Source organism: Pyxicephalus adspersus, chromosome 4, assembly GCF_032062135.1.
Source record: "Pyxicephalus adspersus chromosome 4, UCB_Pads_2.0, whole genome shotgun sequence".
NCBI lineage: Eukaryota > Metazoa > Chordata > Amphibia > Anura > Pyxicephalidae > Pyxicephalus > Pyxicephalus adspersus.
In genome coordinates this window covers 73,380,550-73,403,383 of record NC_092861.1, presented here as the reverse complement: position 1 = coordinate 73,403,383, position 22,834 = coordinate 73,380,550, and the positions used below count along the sequence as shown (strand labels likewise).

General features: G+C 35.6%; 1 protein-coding gene across 1 annotated transcript in view; it reads left to right on the top strand.

Moving 5' to 3' along the window:
* Positions 1–22,834, top strand: part of GABRR1 (gamma-aminobutyric acid type A receptor subunit rho1) — a 38,073-nt gene that overhangs the window by 8,056 nt on the left and 7,183 nt on the right. The window contains exons 2-6 of the mRNA XM_072408630.1: positions 1,535–1,588; positions 12,330–12,436; positions 15,429–15,496; positions 20,651–20,874; positions 22,152–22,234. Of these exons, the coding sequence (XP_072264731.1) occupies positions 1,535–1,588; positions 12,330–12,436; positions 15,429–15,496; positions 20,651–20,874; positions 22,152–22,234 (536 nt within the window). The remainder of the gene's footprint in view (positions 1–1,534; positions 1,589–12,329; positions 12,437–15,428; positions 15,497–20,650; positions 20,875–22,151; positions 22,235–22,834) is intronic.

Sequence of the window (22,834 nt, the reverse complement as noted above, 5' to 3'; positions counted from 1 at the left end):
TTTTTTTTTTTTTTTTTTTAATTTTGCAAAAGATAACAATTCAGTTTTATTTTTGTATTTATAAGCAGCTGATATGTGTCTAACCTCTCCACATACATAGAGTAGCACAATCTTTATAGAATCACAAATGTATCAAAATCATTACTACAGGGTATAATACTTTCACTACTATTTATATTCAGCTGATAAATATTTCAGCATTATTACAGAGTATTTAAAATACACTGTAAAATTCTTTGCAACTTTGAATAGGGCTGTTATATTGTTATCGGTATCAGGAAAAATTATCAATATTTTTCAATGGAGCAACATGGAATTATGGCTGAATCTCACCACAATGCATCAAAGTTCTAGGTTAGAGATATAAATATGCTCTCTTTTGACCAGCAAATTTGTTAGTTATCATCCCTGGTAGAAACTTTAGGTTCCAGAATTGAGAGAGAAATGGGCCATATTGGTTAGGTATTACCCCCTTTGATATTAGTTTAGAAAACATTAAAATTGTTGCTGACAAACATACATGTACTAAGTACTAAGTCCCTACATGTACTAAGTCCCTTTGTATGACCTTAAAAATAGATACCACCATGCCCCTTTACTATGTAGATATTCCCAAATGATTATCTCTTATATAAACCCTAAAATTGGGCCCCACTGAGCCTCTTTGTTATGCAGATATTCTGAAATGACCTTCACTTATATAGACCTTAAAATTGGGCACCACCATGCCTCTTTGCTATGCAGATATTCCTAATTGATCTTCCCTTGTATAGATCTTAAAATTGGTTACCATCAAGCCCCTTTGCTATGCAGATATTTCTAAATGATTGTCTCTTATATAAACCTTAAAATTGGTTACCACTAAGCATCTTTGTCATGAAGATATTCCTAAATGATTGTCTCTTATATAAACCTTAAAAATGGATAACACTAAGCCTCTTTGCTATTCAGAAATTCCAAATGATTGTCCCCTATATTATTACACAGTGTTTATATAGCACCATCATATTACGTAGCGCTGTACAAAGTCCATAGTCATGTCAAAGGGGCTCACAATCTAATGTCCCTACCTCACGTTTTTAATACAGTCTAAGGTCAATTTTTTTTTTTTTTGCTTTTTTTCAGCACTTACCTCTGAGCCCCTGTGCTGCCCATAAACCTTAAAATTGGGTACCACAAAGCCTCTTTGCTATGCTGATGGCAATGACTGATGAAAGAAAAGTCTTTATTTGAATAGGCTGTCTACCACATGCCAGAGGTACACCAACACTTGTTACCAGCTTTCCCATTTGGTGCAGTACCATGCAAGATACCTAGCCTAAAAAAAAACATTGTGATAAACATTCTGACACAATGAGCCTGATTTATTACCGCTCTCCATTTCCTTGTTTGCTGGATCTCCCAGGTTCACTGATGAAAGTGTATCTTCCCCAGTCTTGGGGAGCTTTATTTATTTATGATTTTTTTATAAATCAGGCCCAATGTTTATCTATATGTAGGACTTGGTTAATTCTTCCCTTGTGTTTTTTTACAGCAGACCACAAAGACAAAGAAGAGAAATACAAGAAGAAACACACAAGCAAGGCAGGTGAGCTCGTTGTTCACATTTTAAATATGCATAACTATTTTTATTGCAAAGAGCTATAACATGTTGTGATCTGTTGCAACAAATTATTCTCAGGGGTTTGATCTTCATAAACAAATTAATTTTGCTTTGACATTAATGTGGATCACAAGCTGTTTTTCTAAGAGGTTTCAGATTTATGTGTAAATAAACTGAAGGTGAGTAATATTATCCTTTATAAAGTGCAAACATATTATGCAATGTGGTACAAAAAGCAATATCATTCACATTTTGTAATATTTTACAAAGACAAAACTGGTTTCCATTTTAGTGCAAGCCCTCAGCTCAGAGAGAACCCTTAGTTTAGGTACTTTTTTCCATTTTACCTAAATAAATAGTTGTACCTCCTACTACGTAAGTATTAGTTGGGCCAGGCATCACTATATGCTAACCCAATTAAAATTAAACTAAACTTCGACTTTTAAGAATACAGGATCAGGCAGGTCATTACTGCAGAAAGAGAAAGGCGATAAGTTCTCCTACCTACGTAATCACTCCGTGTTTCTGGACAAAACGTTATCAAAAGGTGTAATTTACATTTTTGCAGCCCATGGTGTATTAACACATTGCTAATTGTAGCAAACTTTGCAGTGAATTTGAAATTTTTGCAATAATGCAACTTGGGAACTGGCTGTGAACACATATCAACAAAATGTAACTTTTTTATGTTTTTTGATATGATATAGCTTTATTCCCACTATCCAATAATGTAAGAAATTATGCTTCACTGGAGGTCAGTGAAGACAAGCATTCCTACATTGCTGGTCATTGGACATTCATAATCAGTCCTTGTAAGCATGGTGATTGACAATACATTTGAGGAAGCCTTCAGGCTTTTCCAGCAGATCTCCTAGGGGAAGTGTGAGTAATAATAATAATAATTATTATATATAATTATATATATATATATATATATATATATATATATATATAGATATTATCAGTGGCAAAATAAGTAGTGTTACTGTAGAAAAAAAGTGCAGATTTTAATATACAATTTATTATTTATACAATTTATTTTATTAAATAAAAAAATATTAAAAAATATTAACATTTTAATTTGTTTTTTTTTTTTTAACTTTGCACATTTTTATTGCGGCAAAATTAGCAAACAAAAGAAAAATATTATTAATAAAAAAAAGAAATGAAAACAAAATCTTTCTTCCCGTTCTCAAAAAATATTTGTTAGGATAGCTTAGATTGGAGATGCTTTGACATGGTGGTATGGCTTCCCTAAGTATTGTGAATTTATAAAAAAGAAACCTCTTTTTTTAACCTGAATAGTTAAAACAGATTAGTTAGGTTTTTTTGCTGACTAGTTTGAACGTTTGCTGGGGACCTTTTTTCTAGTTTACAGCAGATCATAGTAGCTGTAGTTATTGTTTTTTAGAGTTTTGTTTGTTTTTTGGGAAGCTGCCACAGTAAAAGTTACTACAGAAATGTGCTCTGTACACATAAACAACAAGAAAACACACCTACCTAGTGCATTATCAACATTTTTTTTCTTTATACCCAGTAATTTGCAGTCACATAGGATAATAGGTTTGTGGGTTTGTCTAATGCCGTTTGAGAGTTAAAACCGTGGTCAGTGATATCTCTGATTAAAACAGTCCTTGGTGAGCCTCCTGACTGGTCATGGAATTTGACTGGAGTTTGGTTATGGAGTCATGGAGTTTGACTGGCCATAAGGCAGTTTGTCATTTGTTCTGGATGGTGGAAATGCAGTCCACACCAGTGCTTGGATCAAGTCAGATGGCAGGCTCTGACTGCAGAAACACACTAATTTCCTATGAGTTGAGGTACATCTAAATGACAAAGAAGAAGTCTATGATTATGGTTCTTGCAAATTCAAAACTTGAAACATATACTACCTAGAAATTAGTGCCAAAAAATCATTAACAACATGTATCTCAGTACTCATACCAGCACCATTATTTAGCTGTCACTAGGTTTCACTGAATAATTTACTTTTTTGTATTTATATAATGCTGACATATTACACAGCGCTTTGCAAAGTCCATACACATATCACTAACTGTCCCTCACAGGGGTTCACAATCAAAATACCTTAGCATAGCCATATGTCATTAATACGGCCTAAAGGCAGTTTTGTTTTTGGAACAGCCAATTAACCTACCTTCATGTTTTTGGAATGTGGGAGAAAACCTGCTCTCACCAAAACAGCAGGGGAACATAAATAGCACTGTTAATATTTTGGCACCATATGAATACTGTTTATTATTATTAATAATATGTAAACTCCTTACAGATAGTATCCTGGCTGAGATTCAAACCTGGGACCTAGTGTAGCGAAGACCAGAATGCTAACCTCTGAGCCAACCATGCTGTCCGCTTTATCTGCTTTTCCTGATCTTACCATTTAGACCACAATTGTTCCCTATGATTATGCACTTTGCTTTATTTCTGTTTGCTGTCAACTGTTGCCAGTCTGGGATACTACAGGATGCTCTGGTGAACATCGGCCAGTCCTTTAAACTCTGCCTTACAACCTTCCTTAGGGCTTAAACTTATTGGGTAACACAGTGTGAAAATTGTTTAGTTTAAATGTGGATATTTCAGTACTGGATGGATAAATGCTTTTGCAAGCCAAACAGCTACTGTACATATATATGTAATGTTACTATTATGAAAAAAATATTTTAAAGTTACCTTGCTTCTATTTGCACTGCAATACAAGCTGCAAAGTCCCTGATGGACTGGAGGCTGCAAGGAAGGCCCATTGCTCTCAATCAAACATTCCCTCATGGGTACCTTCCATATCCATGTGTTTCAATAGCATTGATTGATTATCAGCAGAGAATGCTTGAGGAATTGTCAAATGTTCTCACCAGGGAATGTTTGAGGAAATTTCATATGCCCTCTTTTAAAAATAGGACCCTGGAGAAGGAGAAGACCCTGTTCAAAAGAAAGAGAATCCTGAAAATTTTAGAATGTTTTTTTTTCAAGTATTGGTCAAAAAGAGCCTTAAAAAAGCATAAATATTTAAACTAAATATATTTTGATTTGGGGTTTGTAACATGGTATTCTCCTTTAAATATTTTTTCTAATTTCCACTAATGAAAAGCTAGGTGTATTTATATTATGTGATGTCAGAATACCGCTCAAATAAACACACAAACAGAACTGAAGTAAATAACACTTAGCTAGACCATGTCTGCCTGATGAAATCTTATTTTATCAAATCAAATATGATACAATTTTCCAAGCGCCTTTAAACTAACAATAAGTAGTTCAAAGGGCAGTGTTTAGCGCAGGCGAGGTCTCTGCAGTTGATAATATTCCATTTAGTAAAATAAAGCATCAGCTAAGCAGTTTACTGTGCCAGAGGCATCACGTGTCCTAGCTGCTTCCCTGACCATCTCCATTTATTCTTGGAAGGGAGCCAGTTGGCTTTTATTTGGGATATTTTTAATCTAATGCGTAGCTTAACAACCTGTCATGAAAATATATGTGCATGTGGTTACTTTAGTTTTCATTTAGCAATTTTCACACTGAATTTCACAATATTGTTTTTCACTTAGGCTATTGTAAATATTGCCATATGCAGATTTTGTGCTTCCCTGACCTTTCTGCAAGCCTTCTGTTATGTAACATTTCTCTGTCGTTATACAATTCCAACAAGCTTCAGTAACATCAGTGTAGTATTGCACTACTTCTGAATCATTATTAGGTTTTGGGTTTAATTGATGTTCTTTTGTACTAAAAACAGTCAGGGAGACGAGGGGCTCATATATACCAGAGAGTGAGTACTGGAATATATATCATCATGCATTGTCAAGGCACTCTTATTGCGCCTAATATTATTAAAAGGTATTTATATTGGGCCAACATATTATGCAGCCACTTTGGTACAATGTATAGCCAGTGAAGCCCATGAGGTTCTCTCTGAACCATAGAGCAGTGAGTGTAGGAGAGAAATTTTTGACCAGATGTATGTTTTTGTAAAGCATTATGATGTACTTTACAAATGTGTGGCTCTGGAATATTTTACATTTTTTAACAGAGGTGCAACCATAACATTGCTTTTATATAAGGATAATGCATGTAAGAAGGATATGCGTTATCACTAGTGTACAAACACTAGTGTTCTCTTTATAAATGTTTCATTTGCACACTTTAAAAAAATGTGTTAATCTTGAAAGTTGTGTGAATCTGGTTCACTATCAAGTTATGCCTTCCAAATATGTATACCTATTATGGTAGTACCTGGTTCCAAATATTTAGTGGAAATAATTGCAGCTCATGCAACTGCTTGGATCCAGGTACATTGTTGGACCCCTTGGACCAGGCTTTGGCAAACTATGGTCTGCAGGCCATATACGGCCCACTGGGCTTTATAATCTGGACCGTCAAATATTGATACAAAATTATCCTTGGGCAAAAAAAGGGTGACCAACAACACTGTTTCCACAGAAATTGAATGAATTTTCAATGTAAGTTTTCTTTTACTTTTAGGTAATGGCTTTTACACATAATTTTTATCAGTTCATACAAACACTCTCCATCCATCTGATAGTGGCTTGGCCCATCTGTCAGACCTTCTCAAACCTTTCCTTGTGGGAATCTTTCAGTTTCATTTGTTTCAATAGCAGTAACTGATTCCCACCAATGAATCTTTGAAGAAATGTCATATTCCCTGTTTAGTTAAAAGAATTCCTAATGTTTATCTTTATGAAGTATGTAGCCTATTGCTAAACTTAAGCTTTCACAGAGTCAAGATCCAAATTCTATCTTGATCAAAGATAAAATAGTTAAAAAAACTGAATGACATCATTCTAAGTTCATAGATATATCATCTGGCTATTCCAAATGTATGGGTCATTTACTCCCTTTTTGTAGGACCATTCCCTCTCTTCTCCCTGTACACCCCCCACCCACTACCATCCTGTGCTCCTAATTTGTTTATACTTAGGGTTCATGTCAACAAGCATTTTAGTCAAACACTGTATTTTCTATCAAACACATGCAGCTGCATTTAAATGAAAAGATGCAGAGTCTGACAAGAAAAGGATGTATTTGACCTATTTTGCATGCAGCATATCCTATTAAAGGACATGTACTGCCGGCAAAGAAGCACAGCAAAACACAAAAGCAGGTCAAACACAGCCTCTGAACTGTATACTGCACCATTGGAGTCAAGATGATTTTGCCAACCTGTATTTGGTGTGCATACCAAATGCATTTCAAATGCAGGAAAACATTACTGTCAATATAATGCCTTTGTTATACTAGTAGCCTCATAATTGTTCAAGAAATATTCAACACAAAACATACCTTTAAAACACCTATTCCTCCCTCTTTATATTTAAATATGTGTACCTTTACTGTTTTTTTTTTCAGCTCACCAATATACACTTTATTGCAATACTTTGAGTAGTTATTTTTTTTTATATATTTAGTGTATTTCAGGTCTTATGAATCCAGAAATGACATCAGTTTCATTGAATTGCCTCTAGTTCTTGTGATACAGGAATCAGAATAGACAATTTTACTAAAAACAAATGTTAACACGGCATATTATCAATCTTTATTTACACCGATGTTTTGCATTTTATATATTAAACGTAGCATTATTTTCATGAAACCTTGTGCCTTTTTATTTTATACATATTTTTTTCAGAGAAATATGAGTTCTTCAAAAAGTTGTTTAAATGACCCTAATGCATTTTGCTACATTTGTGGGGAATATTCTCAGCAAAAACAGAGAAGAAACATTACAGAATTTGTGAAACAAGCATATCTTGCATATTTTGGTATTAAACTGGGGGACCAAGATAAGTATTGGGCTCCCTATATGGTAGACTGTAGAGTGTCTATGACAGTGGAAAAAATGGAAAACTGAAAAGTTTAAAATTTGGTGTACCAATGGTATGGCGAGAGCCCAAAAATCATCATAATGATTGTTATTTTTGTGCTGTGAATGTAACAGGTTTCAATTGTTACAAGAAAGAAAAAGTACCCTGATTTGGAATCAGCAAGACGACCTGTGCGGTATGGTGCTGATGTTCCCATACCAGTGTTCAGTACACTCCCTGATATTCCTGTATCTGACATGGAGGATATACAGGTTTTGGAGTGTAATCCAGGAGTTAGCTATGGAAGTGAATATGAAGGATGTGTTTCATTAAACCAGTAGTTCTCCCAAGAAGAGCTCAATGATTTAATACATGACCTAAGTCTGTCAAAACAAGCATCTGAACCTTTTGCATTCAGGCTATAAGAAAAGAACTGTCTGAAGTTAAAATAACGGTTTATAGGACAAGAGAGGTGACACTTTTATCATATCTCAGTTGAGATGGAGACTTCTTGTACTGTTGTAACATCCCTGGACTACTAGCCTATATGGGAATACCAGAATACCGAGCAGAAAACTGGCAGCTTTTCATAGACAGTTCCACTCGAAGTTTGGAATCTGTTTTACTGCATAATAGCAACTGCTATGCATATATAAAAATGGTCTTACAAAACCTTTGCTATCAAGAACACCAATGGTCCCTGTTGATTTAAAAATGGTGAACTTCCTACTTGGACAGAAAAGTGAATACACAAAGTACCCATGTTTCATCTGCTTGTGGGACAGTAGAGCAAAGCAGGAAAAAAGTGACATGGCCTCCAAGAGAAAACATGAAAAAAGTGCAGCGAACATCATTAACAAGCCAATGGTTGACAAAGAAAAAATCCTTCTCCCTCCACTACACATAAAGTTGGGATTAATGAAGCAATTTGTTAGAGCTCTGAACAAGCATGGTGATTGCTTTAAATACATTTGTAGATTCTTACCTGGATTGAGTACTGAAATTAAAGCAGGAATCTTTGATGGACCCTAGATTGGGAAACTGTTAAATGATTCAAATTTCATAAGTTACATGACTGATACTGACACTCTGCCTGGCACAGCTATGTCATGGTTGTCAAGAACTTCTTGGGTAACCATAAAGCACCAAATTATGAAGAACTGGTACAAACATTTTTTAAACTTTAAAAATTTGGGTGCTACTATGAGCATAAAGGTACACTATCTCCATAGCCAATTGCAAAAATTTCCAGAAAACCTTGGCGATTTCAGTGAGGAACAAGGGGAGAGGTTCCATCAAGATATAAAGGTGATGGAAGAAAGGTATCAGGGCAGATGGGATAGACACATGATGGCGGACTACTGCTGGAGCCTTCAACATAATTGTCCTGATCATCAGCATAAAAGGAAATCATACAAACACAGTTTTTCAATACCTTCTTTGTGATTAGTTTTGTAAATATACTGAATATAAAAATATATTGACATTTAGTATTTCAAAAATGTGAGTTTGTATACATAGGCATATATAGTCTAATTTTCCTTAATTTTCATGTTTCATTAGTTTTCTATGAGGTTATTATTGAGGTCATTCTTTCAAAAACTAGAGCCAAGCTAATCTGAGCCAAAACCAATACCCTATTTGGAATCTGTGCATCAAACATAACCTAAAATGACTTTAATCTGTTTGGCAGGAAAATGTTTGTTGACCAGTGTTATCATTGTTAGTGTTTGTTATATGTAACACTTTGCCTTACTTTGGTTACTATACCTTTCTTTTTAGGTTTTTTAAATTAAAAAAATATTGATGTGGAAGATTAGCCAAAGTAAATAAAGATTGTTTTCAAACAAATATTTTTCTAGGAATAAAAATACTAAGAGAAGCCGTAATTTGGAATACTAGGTAGTATGGGTGATGGATGGAGTCGGCCGGGTGGAAAGGAAAGATTTGCCATGAGCCATTCTGTTTCTTGGCAGCTCCACTGTTATTTACTTGCCATGAAATGCAAAACACTGCTATCCTACTTCACCAAGAAGCCTCTCCCATCCCTAGAGTGCAGTGGTAACAATCACATTGTGGCATACAACTGCAGAGCTCTGGGACATTGTGGGGTCTGACTGAACAGTGTCTACTCTGCAGGCATCATTGGCACTGCCTTTTGCTGCACACTGTAAGTGCTGGACACTCTTCTTCTGCATCCTGACTGATCTTCTCCTACTCTCAATCCTGGATGACCCCTTCTCTATACCAACTGCCCCCTGGCAGACGTCCTCTCTATGCTGGCTATCATCCTCTGTCTTGGCCAACTTCCTCTATAACCTGCCTGATCCCCTCCACCAGGGCTGGCCCTCTATACCCTGACAGGCCTCCTCTGCCCTGACTGGCACTCCCCACCCTACAGTCCTCTGTCACCTCACTACTCACACCCATCCCCAGAGCAACTTTAGGCCTTGACACTTTCATCCTTTTCCAAAGACCACCAAACTTCTGGTTCTTAGTCTTTTCTATCCTTTCCTCACTCCTTATCTGTTGCCTCACTCTGGAAATCTTACATTTCAACTCAACCTCCCATGCAGGGCTTCAAGACTTCTATAATGATGCCTTCATTCACGAGAATTCTCTCCCCTATTAGACGTGTTCCTACATCTGAACAATTGTAAGGATTGGGCCCCCTTCTTCTGTGCTATAGCTTGTACTTATGTATGCAGATTTATTGGCAGCCCTTTTTATTGTAATATGTTAGTGCTTTATGAAAAAAAAAAGAAAATTATTATAATTTCTGTCAGCAGTCAATAGAGTTACAATAATTGTACCAGCCCCTTATATAGAGGCTGGTACACTTTGTTTATCATACATTACCCCTCAATCCACCTACATAGTCTCAGACTGCACAATATTCAGCTAACATACATGAGTTGAAACATTCCAAATAAATAAGTACACGACTCCTCACTAAGCTCTAAAAAAATAAAATATATATTTTTCTCAAGGGGGTATAGAGTTTAAAAGTAACTAAGTGATGTGTTTGAAATCGCCTCTACACCCTGGCATGAATATGAACAAGAAGGTATATTCTTTCAAAGCTTATGGAATTGCTGCTAAATTACATATTTCTGGGACAACTTATTTCATAACTTACCCACAGATTTTAGAAAATGGCCTGCCAACTTTTGTACTCTGCTCTACACAACTACTGGTCTAAGTCTCCAAGAAGAGCGTGATATCACAGGTCCTCAAACAAGCTAAAATCTTAATTTATCTCCTGTGGAGACAGAAGAGGCCCCAACTATGGAGAGCTGATTACCATATGTAATCATGGAGGCTAGAAAAAAGATATTTTGTAATAAAAGTTACTTTGATCATTTAATATATAATATATCTTATCTAATTAAATCAGAAATGTATAATATCTGTACTGCATGGATCCATCTCGTCTCTGATTTGTCACTAAATAACATCTTTACGACTGACATTAACATAATGAATTTGCGGGAATGGGAAATTAAATCTTAACCACCCTCTTAAGTGAACATACTCTTTGGTGTACTACATTTTATATGTGTCTTTTCATTTTTTGTGTTTATAAATCATACATAGAAAACTATCTAATTTATTAGGCTCAACCTGGTTGATGGAGTGCCTTTGCTAATTTGGTTACTAATATTATCACCTAATTTGCCTTCAGGAGTGACCAAAAGTAGACCCATTTATCTTTCCTTCTCATATCCTCACTCCCTTTTTGTGTCATCTTTTCCTATATTTATGCCTAACCCCCTTTTCACCCTTAAAGCATATTTTTGTTAGATTTGCATTTTTTACTTTTACAAAAAATATGACATTGGAATCAAAATAGCTAAATCAAACAAAACCTAGCCCCTGATTTTTAAATTTGGTAGACAATGGTATTTTTAATTATAAACTTACTACTTTATAGCTCATACAATGAAACCTTTAATACATTTACACTATCCTTATGTTGTGTATCAAAAAAATAAAAGTAAAAAAAAATGTTGGGATAGAATGTGATAAAATGTTGTGAGACATTAGTTTACCTTTAATCTCCTAAAACCCACCTCTTTAAAGTTGTCTTACCATCTTTCTTGACTAACCATCTTCCTCTCCCGTTTAACCATCACAAATCATCCACAACTGCATTTTTATTAATGTTTTATCTCATCACTTTTCTTCTATTAATGTTTTACTTAAAATATTTATGCAATACAGTATAAATAGATACACTGTAATATATATATATAGCAAACAGTGTACATCATTGACTGAATCATTTAGTTTTATCACTTTTCTTTCTTAAAAGTGTTTCAACAGGGTTGTAATAAAGGAAAACAATAATGATTTGGGGCCATTTGTTCAGCTGTTTAAATTTATCAGTTTTTAAATTAGTGCTTATTATGTGTTTTTTTAATAATATTACAAACCAATGTTATACAATTTTTTTAGCTTTATGTAAAGTAACATTAGATAAGAGAATCTTGCTTTGCAGCGCTATTTGATTAAAAAAACCTCCAGTTGTGGTGGAATCTGATAAGTGATGGGTAACTGCTTTAAAAAATAATCCCAGTCCTGTAATCAAGTGGCTTCTTTCTATACATCTGAAAAGCAATAATTTTAATGATGTATAAAGGAGATTACAGCTTGGCTTGTTGGTTGGAATTATAGATTGCATATTTTAAATATGTAGAAATTTATATTTACCTAAAAAAATTTACATAATTAAAATGTTTTGTTATGGTCCTGATCCTATTCATTCTTTTTCACATTGTTTTGGTAATTTTCTAGAACATTTAAGGTTAGAAATGTAAACCAGAAAAGTTTTTTCAGACTTAAATCTCCAGTTAAAGTTATTATTTTTGTGTGTTTTTTTTTCACAGTCCAGTTTTTAAAAGAAGTCCAGATATCACAAAATCACCTCTAACAAAATCTGAACAGCTCCTTCGAATAGACGACCATGACTTCACCATGAGACCAGGGTTTGGAGGTACATCTGTTTTGGATGACGTTTTCTGTTCTTTGTGGCAAGTTGTGTTATAAATAACAGAAATGTAATCAATATTATAAAACAGGAGAATGTTTTTGTCTTTACATTTAAAGGCAGATAGGAAAGGGTGTATTTAAAAAGCAAACAATAACTGGTCGTGGAGAATTTTCAATGACAAAACTGTGTGATCCCCTGCCAATGTTTGGTCAGTGTTGGAATCAAGAATACCTTATAAACAGACACCTGCTGATCCTGTTTAGGTGAGAAATTCCTGCTTACCCTCCCATGATTTTTATATAAGTTGGATCCTCTGCTAACTGTTTCCCACTTATGTCGATGTAATACTAAGCACCCTCCCCCATGTTATGGAGCAAAAGAAGGGGTCCTTTAGTCTTAGGTTGACAACTCTGTTCCTTAACAGCTACAGTACTGTGAATGTCTCCCTAGGACAGATATTTTGTGATAAGCAAGAACAAGAGAGTTCAGTAAATGGAACTATCAAAGGGCAATCATAAATAAAATGTTAATACAAATCTTTAATAAATCCAATGAATAAAGGAATGCCAAACAGACCAATAAAAACAATACATATTGTGTAAACAGAGATGTACAAAAAATTGTTTGACCATAGCAACTATATGTAAATGATTCAAATAAAAAATGCAGAGACTCAGTTGTTGTTCCAAAGGAAAGCCGGTAATAGAGAAATCAGTATAAAGGAGAAGATGCAAACTCGGCGTAGGGTATCTTGACATAGGGGGTGTTTGTAAACTGGATTGCATCTTCTTTTATACTGATTTTTCTATTGGTGATTTTCGTTTGGAACAACAAATTAGTCCCTGTGTTTCTTGAATTGGATCATTTACATTTTACATTCCTTCTACTACCGGGATATAGTTGGTCCACATATTTGGCTTAATATAAGCCCCATTGGTGGTCATGTGGACCTCCCTGCACCTGTTTCCAGTTTATGTCTGTGTGCTGATACCTTTACTTCCTTATTTTTAAGGAAGTTAAAACCCTTCTATATTTATTGTTCATTCCTGAAAAAGCAACTTATGCTCTGTGAAACACGTCAAATGATATTAATTTGAATGGAGTTTTCCCTCTAGTAAAATTTGTTTGATGATCCTAGAGGAGAGTAATATTGTATTTATATATATATATAGTTGCTAGGGTCAAAACAAGTTTTTGTACTAATATGTTTGCAAAGTTTGCCGTCTTTTTATGGGTCTGTTTTGCATGATTTTATTCATTGGATTTCTTGTTCATATGAGATCTTGTTCTGTTTATTTCCTACATCATTTGGGGACTATTGGGGACTTAACTTCAGTGTTGCATACTATAGTGAGGGAATTGATTTTATTTTTCTGTTTACTAAAACTCTTACACAAACTGACAAATAGCCACAAATATAGATAGCAAGCTGCAGAGAGTGGTTCACAGACGGATGGAATTAGTGAGTCTCCTGAGAAAATGAAAACCTCACCAAAGAACTAAAATCCATGTTTGTAGCACAAGAGATTACTAAATTCAAATGCAGTATTACAGAGAGGTGTGCTGTATAAATTGGAGATATTTAACCATTACTGTATTGAAACCAAATACACAGTGTAATCTTCTATATTTCTAATAAAGAAATAAATCAATGACAAGCCATGTGCACAATGTTATATTATACTAAAGCCTCTTTAGATGCTATACCTTACTAGTTATAAATACACTGATGGTTGAAAAGTAGCTGCCCATTTCTGCCCGGAAGACTTTTGGTGAAATCAGGAGAGGCTATTGGGTACAGCCAGTGGGTGGGTATGGTAAGAATTCTCCCACTGTGACCATACAGTATACCTTGCACACAAACAGCTTATATTTTCAGTATTTCATAATTTACTGCTTTAAAAGAATTCTATAAATAACAGCTTAATGACTATATTCTTTTCTTATAACCTCTGGGATTAGACACTGTAATTCATCTTCCTTTCTTGGCTGCCAGATGGTAATGTAATTCCAGGATAGTGTTTTCTGCACAAGCAAAATGTAGAGAGCAGTGTAATCCATATGCATCAACACAACAATAACTTCTTAAGAGACACATCCTGTAAATACAATATGCCTGATCATACAGCATAGACTCCATAAAAGTACATTATTGTTTTGTATAACGAAAAACATTTTGAGAGAGCAATTTTACTTTTCAAAGGTTTTTGTTAGTCCCTAAACCTTACTCAGAAGTGATGGTTTCCTTGCACTGCACCGATGATGTCCAACAAGCCTGAAATACCTTTATGTAGTTTCATTAGTTTTGACATTTAATTGGTGCATGGAACTTCCAGTTACCTTGTTTAGTATAATTTATGAAATTTACAAAATCATCATGATCTCCGGAAAAAAAGAACTAACTTCATATCCTGTGGTAAAGTAAACCTGCCATATTTATTGAAGAGGTCTAAGTTGTACTGTAGATTAATTGCCTTTAAATTGACAACAACCAACATTATGGTAAATGGTAAGCAACATGTGAGTCTCTTGCAAAGTTACTTATCTGGAGAGTCTGTCAGTAACATTACTTTTAGTTGCAGGTGGACAACACTATACCACTGCCTTGGAGATGGTTGCAGTATTGTTAGCCTGTTGTGTGAGATCCTTCAGTTGCCCCATGGACTGCCGATTTAAGAGATGCAAATGGCAGCCCAACAACCAAAAAAAAGAGTGAACAGGGCAAGCTGACAATGTTGCTACTAATTTCAAAATTCACTACATTTTCAAGACATTTCTTTGAGAAATGGTGAACTGCTGTCTAGGTACACTTTTCTTTTAACAAATACTGAATATGGCCAAATATAATTATTTATTTGTAACCTCTAAGTGAAGAACACTTTACATGCAGACCTGATCAACCTTGAAGTGTGAGAACTTTAAATCAGAATGTATTCTGGTCATTGTTTTATTCATTTTTATCCAAATTATTATTTCTCTCATATTATTTTCTCAGGCCCAGCAATACCTGTTGGTGTGGATGTACAAGTTGAAAGCCTTGACAGTATTTCTGAAGTGGATATGGTAAGTAAAACTAAAGAATGCTGTATGAACCACCAGTTGCCCTGTTTTCTCCTCACAAAACATGCACTCCAACCCCTGTTTACAGTAATTATTGATACTTTATTAATTATATGATTACCTACGGCCATAACAGAGTGGTCAAATATAGTAGGGCACAATGTGAGCACCAAAATAACTTTCCATAAATAGGTATGTGTGAGTTGTCCAAATCTACATGTTTATTGAAATAGGGGAGGGATGAGATGGAGAAAAAATACCTGTCAATTGTCGGCAAATCTCAGGTGAGATAAAACAACAGCATTTAATCAATACCAAAAAACAGCCGATCATTATCTGTCCAGACATAGATCAGCCATGGATGTTTTTGGAGTTTCACAAGTTCTCCACAATAATATTATCTCATTTAAAACTGCAATTTGTATGTTGATATTTATGTATCCTACCCTTCGATGAAATCTATAAATACTTACTAAGACAGCAATTTATCTAAATACCCTTACCAAAAGCTGAAGTGATGTTATGGGGGAAATACCTTTTCTTTCACATTTCCTTTCACCTTGGGATAGGTGGAGTTGTTCTAGTGGCAGATTGTTAATAGGTTTCTTCATAAACATATATATATATATATATATATATACTGATTCCTGTAGCGCCAATGAAGCCTAAATGTAACATCCAGGGAAAATTTTCTTTTTATTTTGATTGTGAGGAGTAGCCTAAAGGTCAGGTTAAAACGTCAGGGTGTGTAGTATTCTTTGATTGCACTTGTTTTTAGTGCCAAATTCCATCCACAAAAAAGCTGGTTGGTGTTGTATTCTAACCAGTAAAAAACCAACATACTGTAGATGGTCTGATATGTTGGCTACATCTCTTGATCCATATAGTCCTGGAACTTTTGGACTTGGCCTGAAACATTTGCTTTACAATCTAACTATTTCAATAGATTTTTATTTATTTAAGTATATAATGGAGTTAACAATCACAGGTTCAACAAGTACATGACAAAAATAGAGTGGCAATCTAATAATAATATTATAACAGTGCTGATAATTCAAAACCAAGAGACCCGTTTATGGTTAAGGCAGGAATGAAAAATAAAAAATTAAAGTAGAGGGCAATTAAAGCGAGAGGGGGAAAAATAGAGGAGGAAAAAGGAAAGTCTAAATCAGGAAGGGGGCTGTATACAGGAGCAGTATTCCATCCATGGGTTCCAGGTAAGATCGAATGCATGTGGAGTGCCTTAAGAGTACAAGTAAACTTATAATATTCATTATCCAGTTGAGTTTTGTTGGCAGCAATGCCAGGGAGATGCCTGGAAGCTGATTTCCAGGCTTTAGCCAATGCCATTCTGTCTGCTAGCAGTAAGTAATTACACATATCTGGGATATTTCAATTTTTCTGTGGAGGGCACCATTCAGACTTGGGTGAATTGCGGTCTGTAATACCAGTGATATAATTTGGAATATTCTCTCCCAGTATTCATACGCCACTGGGCAAGACTGCCAAATATGCTCTATGCTGCCTGCACCCCCTAAAGCAGAGGTCTGAGGAGCCTGGGAGGCACCAAGCGACCCTGGTAGGGACTAGGTACCAGCGGAGCATCACTTTGTAGTTTAATTCAACAAGACCCATATTAAGAGATATGTTAGAGATATTGCTTGCTATCTCAAACCAGCTCCCATATTTTATGCATATCCGTTTCCCAGGCAGTTATATAAGGGAGTTTGGAAAAGGGGGCCGACACGGCCAAATATAAAATGGAAATCTGGCCAACAGATTTTGCAAGGGATTTGCAGGTGCTTTCAAACACAGATCTGTTTTATGGAAGAGATCCCTGAGACTTAAAATAAACAAAGGAGTTGAGTTGGGCGTAGTACTGGATTGGACTAAGTGTTCCAAGCTTAATATGTTTCCCCCACTCTAAAGATTCCTTTGTTTTGCCATCAGCCAAACCTAATAGGTTTCATCCTTGGTGGGAACTCTGGGTTTCCCCACAGTGGGGTAAGAGTGTGCTGAGCTAATACCCTGATGGTGTTTCAGTCTGCCCCAGACAAAAACAGAGTACTGGAGGGAGGGACGGAAGTAATATTGGGTGGTAACCTGGAAGGAATTCACACAAAGGAGGCTACCCATTGGGGCCATCTAGATAATAGAATAGTGCAAGACAACTCAGCTACTTTTGAAGCTCTGTGGTAATATCTAAAAATTAACAAGGCCCCCCCCCCCCTTTGTTCGGGGAGTGAGCATAGGCAAGCGGTTGATTTGAAGCTCTTATCGACTTCCTTTTCAACCTACATGACAAAGGGAATGTGAAAGTGCAAAACAAATAAAGTACCCTGGGTAAGAGATTAATCTTGATTGCTGAAATCCTACCTAGGCAGGAATAAAAAGGGGAAAACCATCTTGTAAGATCTGCAAAAATTTGTTTGAACACGTATCCATAGTTAGCTTGGTATAGCAGGTGGAGGTTGGAGGTTAGTTTTATTCCCAAGTATGGCAGGGCCACAGCCTGCCACTCAAATTCAAAAGCCTGTTTTAGTGAAGAGACCATAGGTTAGTCAAATTTATTATTCATGGTCAGCAACTGAATGATATTAGTGGCGAGGTGAGAGACCTTTACTGATGGCTTGCTATAAGGCAGCTAGAATGAGTAGAAGGGTACCACCAAAGTTCATGTGTTGAAGTATATAGAAGAGGCTTTAATTATCTGATTAATCCCATATATTTGAGCCTTCACAATTGCATTAAACAAGTCTACTGATATAGTTTCTCTTTAGTATCTAGTAATATCTAGTAACATTCAACTGGACTTTTTTTTCCTGTAATGTTGAAGATGTGATGCAACTTATTCAAGCTGTTTCTTCAGTTCCACCAGTGTAAGAAATACCTCAGCATTTATACCTACACAACATTAGGGATGAACAAGCAAATTTTTAAAACTCGATCTTGCGGCAAATTCGGCTGTTCTCGCTTACCGAAATTGAAAGCGAGAATTTTTTTTCCAATAAAAAAGATTGCGGGCTGTTCTGATCAATGAATGCAGCACCTTAGCCAATCAGAGAGCAATAGAGGTTTTGAATGGGGAGACTTGTCCCCATTTAACCCATAATGCCGGAGATCTTCTCAATGAATGCAGCCGGGGCCGCATTTATTGAGAACAGTGTGCGATCACGGGGGTACTAGAGGTTAATTAACCTCCAGTGCCGGGAGTCTTCTCAATAAATGCAGCGCGGCTGCATTCATTGAGAACAGTGTGCGATCCTCGGCACTAGAGGTTCATTAACCTCTAGTGCCCTGGGGATCGCAAACAGGAGGATTCCCAGGGAATCGTGTGAATCCCCTGTGAATCCTCCTGTTACAATTTCCCGGAACCATCGGACGTTCGAGGAGATTTTTGAGAGGCATTCTCGCTCATCCGTACACAAGATAAGCAGCTTAATCCAATCCAAGATTGTGAGGTGTGACACCACTCTTGGTGTCAGGAATTCTGCATAGGTGGTAAAGTTCAAATTATTTGGTTGAAGATGTAAAATGTTGTTATTTTAAAAGAACATTATGGGTGGAATACAGATGGTGTTGTAATATGTTTAGAGATGGTTGTGCTAATTTTACACAGACAGCCTCTTTTTGACATCTCTTGCAAACCTTGCTGTCCTAGCTGTCCAAAATATGCACCTCATTGTCCTGGAAAAAAATGTCCCCTTTTCTTTCATATGTAGGAACACTGATTAATCTTCTATTAGAATTTGCCATGCTATGTTCGGCCATTTTTTTTGTTGAGTGATTGTTTTGTCCCTCTAATGAACAGGTCTTTGCATTCTTCATTACACTGCACTGCCTATACCAAGTTTCTTCATTTTTGTTTAGTTGTTGATCTTTGTCTCTGCATATTGCTGGGCTTAAAAGAAACAAGAATGGTATGTTTGTTAAAAATTCTCCTCAGGTTTTCTACACTCCAGCTACATAGGGGATTTCTATATTACTTTGTGTTGATTTCCTGTTTAGTGGCCCTGATTTTTACTTGACCTTGTTGATAATTCAACAAAAAGCCCAGTCTGGGTATTCACAATTTCAAAACACTCTTGAGATGTCTGTGTTTTTTGCCTTTAGACTCTGTGTTGGTTTTTATCTCAATTTTAAGTTGTAATTCTCTAATAATCCCCAGTTTATTTTCCACTGCGTGGTGGGAGTCAAACAGCAGATACTAGTATGGGTGGGTTTCCTGTAGACAATGATCAAACTGTCTTCCCACAGCCTCAATAGCCTCTGCAGTTGGCATACAGGTGAACAAGAGGATGATATAAGACAGCATTGTCCTTTTTGGATCAAACTTTAATTCATTAAGCTTGTTAAGAAATTCTTTGTACTATACACTATATTTGTACTACATTGTTTAATTTTTACCCTTGCATGCCTACAAAAACAGATCATTCAGCTACTCTTCAAAGTATTTGTCAAGTCAAAAACTTTTGTCTAGGTAAAGATTTTGCACATGGGGAAGGATTAGCAGTCCTTTTGAGGTTTTCTGTTACTTGGGCTCTTTTAGAAAGAGTTCCTTTTAGTTTCTGACCTACTATCAATGGTTTCACTAGACAGGAAATAGGGAAAATCTGCAATTGTGACATCCACAGAAATAAAATCCAACAGGAGTTTTATCTATCTACTGCATTACTAAGGTATACTACTTTTATTTTTGTTTGTGATGCTGTTGCAGATTTACCTTTTTCTTCCTGTCTCAGTGGAATAAGACATGGAAAAAACCTGACAAAGGTTCTTACCTTTATCCACTCTATCCAATACTAAGAAAAAATCTTGGTTGCACATGCACTTCAAAATTTTATCCTAGGTGCACCCCTACATAGAGCTTCTCCCTGCCTCTTCATATAGCCATTCCTCTGCCAAATGTTGGGCTGAAATTCCAGGTCTTTTTCTGTATCATCTGGTTTACCGTATAGTATTTATCTAATCAATTGGTCCCAGCCAACCTTATATTCTTTTCATATATATCCATATGCAAATCTGAATTCACATATACTTTTGTTTCCTAATGTTAAACGTTATCATTGGTCTTAGTAATGTATTTACTCATTCTGGTGTGTACATACATATTCTGCTGGTTGTATTTCTAAACTCAGATTTAATTTCATTCTGCAGGACTTCACTATGACACTTTATCTTAGACACTACTGGAAAGATGAAAGATTATCTTTTCCCAGCACCAACAACCAAAGTATGACCTTTGATGGAAGATTAGTGAAAAAAATATGGGTTCCAGACATGTTCTTTGTCCATTCAAAAAGATCTTTTATTCATGACACTACCACTGACAATATCATGCTCCGGGTACAGCCTGATGGGAAAGTACTATACAGTCTAAGGTAATGTCATATTGCCTAAATATAATTCCATGTGCTTATTATGTATTGAATGTACAGGACTCTAGTGACATCATGTGGTGGCATGGCTATCACTGTCTGTTGGAGGACAAAAAGTTTGAATTCATTTAAATTACTGATGTTAACGTTATTTTTTATTAATTGACCACGTTTAGCTTGTTTTTTAAGTTATGAAAAAAGATCTGCTTTTTAGATGAAGCTTTCTTTTCTTTTTAACCAGAGCAAAGATCTAAGTTAAAGAAGTAATTACACCTGAAGTGCAAGTTTTTCTTTTTTAAGCCTAATGCACACCATGTGTTTTGTACTTAGCACAGATTATTGTTACGCTAACACTGAAGTTAATATGCCTTAGATTTAGAACTAAATCTAAAGATAAAAAAAGTGGGCACAAGGGACTGGTGTGCCTCCTGTACAATAAAGCAAACAAACCTGCCTGTGCACATTTATTTTACTAAACTCACCTCTCTTCCTCCCTTACCAGCAACCAGTTATGCTGGGTTTCTACACTGAGCTGCGCATGTGCATTATTTGCTACACATGCGCCTATGCATGTGTACCTACACTGAGCTGTACATAGGCTTTAGAGAAGATTGTGAATAGGTAGTTTTGTTTTATTATAGCATGTCCCTTCTGGAACCTTTTGATCGCAAGCTAGATAAAACCCTATTGTTAAAACACAGCATAAACATTTTTAAAAAACACATATAAAGGTGAAAACAGTAACTCGTAACTAAAGAAGTATTCTGAAAACTTGATTTTGGTCTGGCACACTTACAAGCAACACACAGATCACTATTTTAGGTTGCACAGACGGGTTACCGCCTGGCACCTAGCAAGTGACAATTAAGGACAATGATGAAGCAGTTAACCTTGTAGATGTACTCATTTTTTTGTATCCTCTGCTTTCCTCTCCTGTCAGTATAATACTTCTCAGACCATGTTCTGCATGCACACCTAATCTGATCTGAGTGTGTTGCTCCTTTTCTCACAATCCAAGCATTACAAGGTCCTACAAGAGGTTAGCTCAAGTCAATCTCCAGGGTTTAAACTATATTCTTAAAATGAATACCTACCTGTAGTACTTGGTGTTTTCTTTATATCTGTCTGGTATAAAATAATGATATACAAAAATTGACCTGACGTGGAGTTTATTAAAATGTAAATGTTTCAAATCAAAAAGTCAGTGATAAGGCTAGCAAAGTATCTGCTTCAACATAATTGCAACATATGTTAATATTTATTTTGTTTCTATACAACAGAGTTACAGTTACAGCTATGTGTAATATGGATTTCAGCAGATTTCCTTTGGATACACAATCCTGCTCCTTGGAAATTGAAAGTTGTACGTATCTTTCCTATCTTTATCAAGATATCTATCTTTGTCCTATCGTATTAATATTAATTTAGTGCTTGGGGCATAGATTACTACTTTAAACAAAACCATAATGTTTTGATTAATTTTATTGGGATTTTTTTTTCTAAGTGGATGTTTTATATTATTTTTGATCACTTGTATAAAGTTTTTTTCTAATACATATTCAGGGGTTACCTTATTTTCACAGAGCATTCTGGGGTTTCCAAAAAAGTCTAGGGCTTTTTGTCCATTTTCTGTTTGTGTCAATGTAACTGAAACTTGACACAAGTACTATATACATGTAGCATAAAGGGTAATGAGGTTAGTTGTCTACAAATGCTACTTAAAGAAAAAGAAAAGTCAGCCTTGCGATAAAAGGAAACAAGATGTCCCAGGAACTGATAACAGATGGTAAAATATGTTCCTGAGCATAACAATATACATGTACACAAAAACATTGTGGTCTATTTATAAATGTTTTCACCAAACATAAACTTTCACTCAAGATTATCTTTAAAACAACAGGAGGATTTTCATTGAAACAAAAATAGATGTTAGCAGCGACAGAAAAGTAATTCTGTTCCTTTT